We start from the raw sequence: 2,993 nt of genomic DNA on the forward strand, positions 1-2,993 counted from the left end.
TTTTGAACGGGTATTTTTCACATTTCGTCACTTTTGACACATTTTCGGTCCCCAATTGTCGACGAGGAGAATCGAATGCACTTTGAATGATGCAAATCGGCCGAGCCGTTTTCGAGAAACATTTGTATCGTTAATGAGTCACGCGTGGAGGTTTATATTTGCTGGATATGTTATGTACTTTTCAGCACGACCTTTTTGGAAATCAAACAATTTTTGTGCCAGCCATGGTTGGCCTGTTAATTAAGACCGAAACTGAAGTAAAAGGAAACGGGTGGAAAGATTATGTGGCAGTGGTTCTCAACTATCTTTATGGAGACAAACTTGCATTATTGTCAGCAAAGGGGAAAAGAAACACAACAGGAATTAACAAGAAACTGTATAAAAGTCTTTATGGTAGGTAGCTCATTCTTTTAGAATTGATCCTTCTTTCTGTATTCCCAATTTACTTCTGTTTTTGCCATTTCAAAATTTAAAGAATTCTGAATTACCATTTTGATGTTAATTGCACCAAATTAACTTAATTCTGCTTTGTTCAGAGAAATGCTTAGTAAGTGATTTCCCTGATCCCCCTGCTGGCAAAGAAGGCATAAAGAGTTTCAACAGATGTATTAATCTGTTGTCTCAACATAAAAGGCAAGCGAATGTCAATGAAGATCATAAGAAGAACAGGAAGCGTGGTAAGTTTTATTTGTGTTAATTTTTTTACATCTACAAAAGGGAGTCAATGATGCGCTTATTCCTGAATTTATAACCATGGTTTTAATCTGTAATTGAATTTTCTTCAGGTAAGGAGCTTGGAGAGAATGAGGAGGTTGAGGAGGAGCAGCCTCATGACAAAGGTAGGACAACTGTTGTCATGACATATTTCTGATATGATAACATTGCACTTTTTGGTTCATTTTAAAAGATTTTTATCATTTTATTATTTCCATAGTTGCAAGACAAGCTTCTCAATCTATTACTGAAGAAGCAACGCACTTCTCTCGACCTGTTGGAGAGGAAAATGAACTGCAGCGATGTGCCTCAATGAGTACGTGATTTTCCTTCCTTACCAATTTTTAAATATTTGATATGCCACTTGTGTAATACATCTGTTTACAAATTCATTTTCAGGGGAAGCGGAGGAACTATTACAGGAGGACCGCTTTCATAACTATTCTGTAGTTCACAATGGTAAAAAAAATTTTAAATTAAGAAAAGAAAAGTGACATGAATGACGATTGCTTCATGTCCATTTTTTCTTAATTTTGTTGTTGCAGAATCACCCCGCTCTGATTGTAGAGAAATTAGAGATGGAGAATATATAATGCTGCAAACACCATCAGCAGGACCCAGTACACAGAACCGGACATTTAGAAATATATTTTTGGAAGGTAACTAATTTTCACCTTGGGAAAAAATACATTGCAACAAGTTTATGTTACCTTCTTTTTATTTTTTGTGCTGTCTTTGCAGGAGCAGCAGATAACAGGCAACGAGAACAAGAAGCATACAGCCAGGAACAGGGGAAGCACTTCAATATACTTCAAAGTTCTCACAGCTTAAATGGTACGCATTTGTTCACTTTAAAATTGCAAGTAAAGTAATTAGAGTTGTCTTTTGTTCATTCTTTTTAATTTTGTTTTTGCAGAATCAAATGGCACAGTAGTTCAGGGACCGTATGGCAGTCCATTTCAGTTACACACACTTTCTACCTCTCGTCACTGTGCCCTACCAGGTAAGAGAAAATGTGCTCAAAAAGAACTGCAAACCTCTAACAATTTGTCTTGCTTTCTGTTCAATTCTTACTTTGTATTTGCAGGAGCAATTAACGCACAAGTGCAGGGGCAGATGGCACAACATTCGCAAGCACCATCCAAGTCACAGTCCAGGCCTTCATCATCAGGTAAATTAACTTTACTAATCAGTGCATAATGGGTATCACGGGTGTGGAAGCTAGGTAGAGAGAGATATATTATTCTAGACTGCAAATTGATAGCACTTCACCTTGACAGCAGAGGGTGATATTAATATTTCAGATTTAAACAGTGAGGCATTTATTGGAGAGTACTGTGATAAAAGCTGGTCTTATTAGATTTCCTGACCTTTAAGAAAGAAAAATTGTTTTCTTATTTCTGGTGGGTGTTGGTGCTAAATTTTATGCAGATTGGGTTGATGCTAAAAAAAAGTATAAAAAAGTAAAGGGAAGCCCTAGTTACAATTAGTCAGACACCTCTTGAAAGTGGACTTCTAAGAATTTATGCTTGCGCCCGACATTCCTACAAAAAATGATTGAGAAATTACCTATCAAGTTTATTTGAATCAGGAACTTTAACACTATACGTTATTATTGCCATTTCTCTTGTTTCTTGCCCTAGGGAGATTCTGACTTTTTACATTTAGCCTTTATTATCTTTATGAATAAATTTTGGTTGAATTTCAAGATTGAAAGTCTACCTGGGGCCAAAAAGATGGAAAAGAGCCCTTGCAATGTACAGTTCGAAGTTTTCTGATTCAAATAAACTTGACAGGGAATTTAGTAGGAATATTCGGCGCAAGCTGCCACTAAGCAAAGAAATACCTTGTCATAACGGATTGGATTTTTTAAAAGTCATGCAACACAGAACACTCTAGCTCCATCTCGTTCCTACTTGTGCAATCAACCATTGTGCTTTTGTAAAATTAAAGTTCCAAATGTACCTTTCCAAAGATTTAATATGTTTCTTCTGGTTTCAGGATATTATACCTCCGATGCCATAGCAAATGCCCTTCAGGTGCTAAGAGCAAATGGCATACCTGTGCCCATTAGATAGATAGTATTTCTGTTTTGTTTTTTTTCCAATGTGTACTATCAGCGCAGAAAAAATTGAACCCCTCTGACGTCCATTTTCCAAGCAGAAAGGGCTCCCTTCTTTCTGCGCTGATAGTACATGTTTTACATTATCTGGTAAAGTTATTGTAGTTATTGTATATTGTATCATATTGTATTGCATTAGAATTATGTAAAGTATTAT

The 2,993-nt window shown here is 36.3% G+C and overlaps 1 protein-coding gene across 1 annotated transcript in view; it reads left to right on the forward strand.

The window, feature by feature from the left end:
- LOC113214933 (uncharacterized) overlaps positions 1-2,987 on the forward strand; it is a 9,664-nt gene extending 6,677 nt beyond the window's left edge. The window contains exons 5-14 of the mRNA XM_052272386.1: positions 186-393; positions 537-677; positions 786-839; positions 935-1,030; positions 1,114-1,173; positions 1,260-1,373; positions 1,456-1,548; positions 1,631-1,717; positions 1,802-1,885; positions 2,716-2,987. Coding sequence (XP_052128346.1) covers positions 186-393; positions 537-677; positions 786-839; positions 935-1,030; positions 1,114-1,173; positions 1,260-1,373; positions 1,456-1,548; positions 1,631-1,717; positions 1,802-1,885; positions 2,716-2,792 — 1,014 coding nt within the window. The 3' untranslated portion in view covers positions 2,793-2,987. The remainder of the gene's footprint in view (positions 1-185; positions 394-536; positions 678-785; positions 840-934; positions 1,031-1,113; positions 1,174-1,259; positions 1,374-1,455; positions 1,549-1,630; positions 1,718-1,801; positions 1,886-2,715) is intronic.
- The last annotated feature ends 6 nt before the right edge of the window (positions 2,988-2,993 follow it).

This window comes from Frankliniella occidentalis, unplaced genomic scaffold (genome assembly GCF_000697945.3).
Source record: "Frankliniella occidentalis isolate FOCC.00 unplaced genomic scaffold, Focc_3.1 Scaffold203, whole genome shotgun sequence".
NCBI lineage: Eukaryota > Metazoa > Arthropoda > Insecta > Thysanoptera > Thripidae > Frankliniella > Frankliniella occidentalis.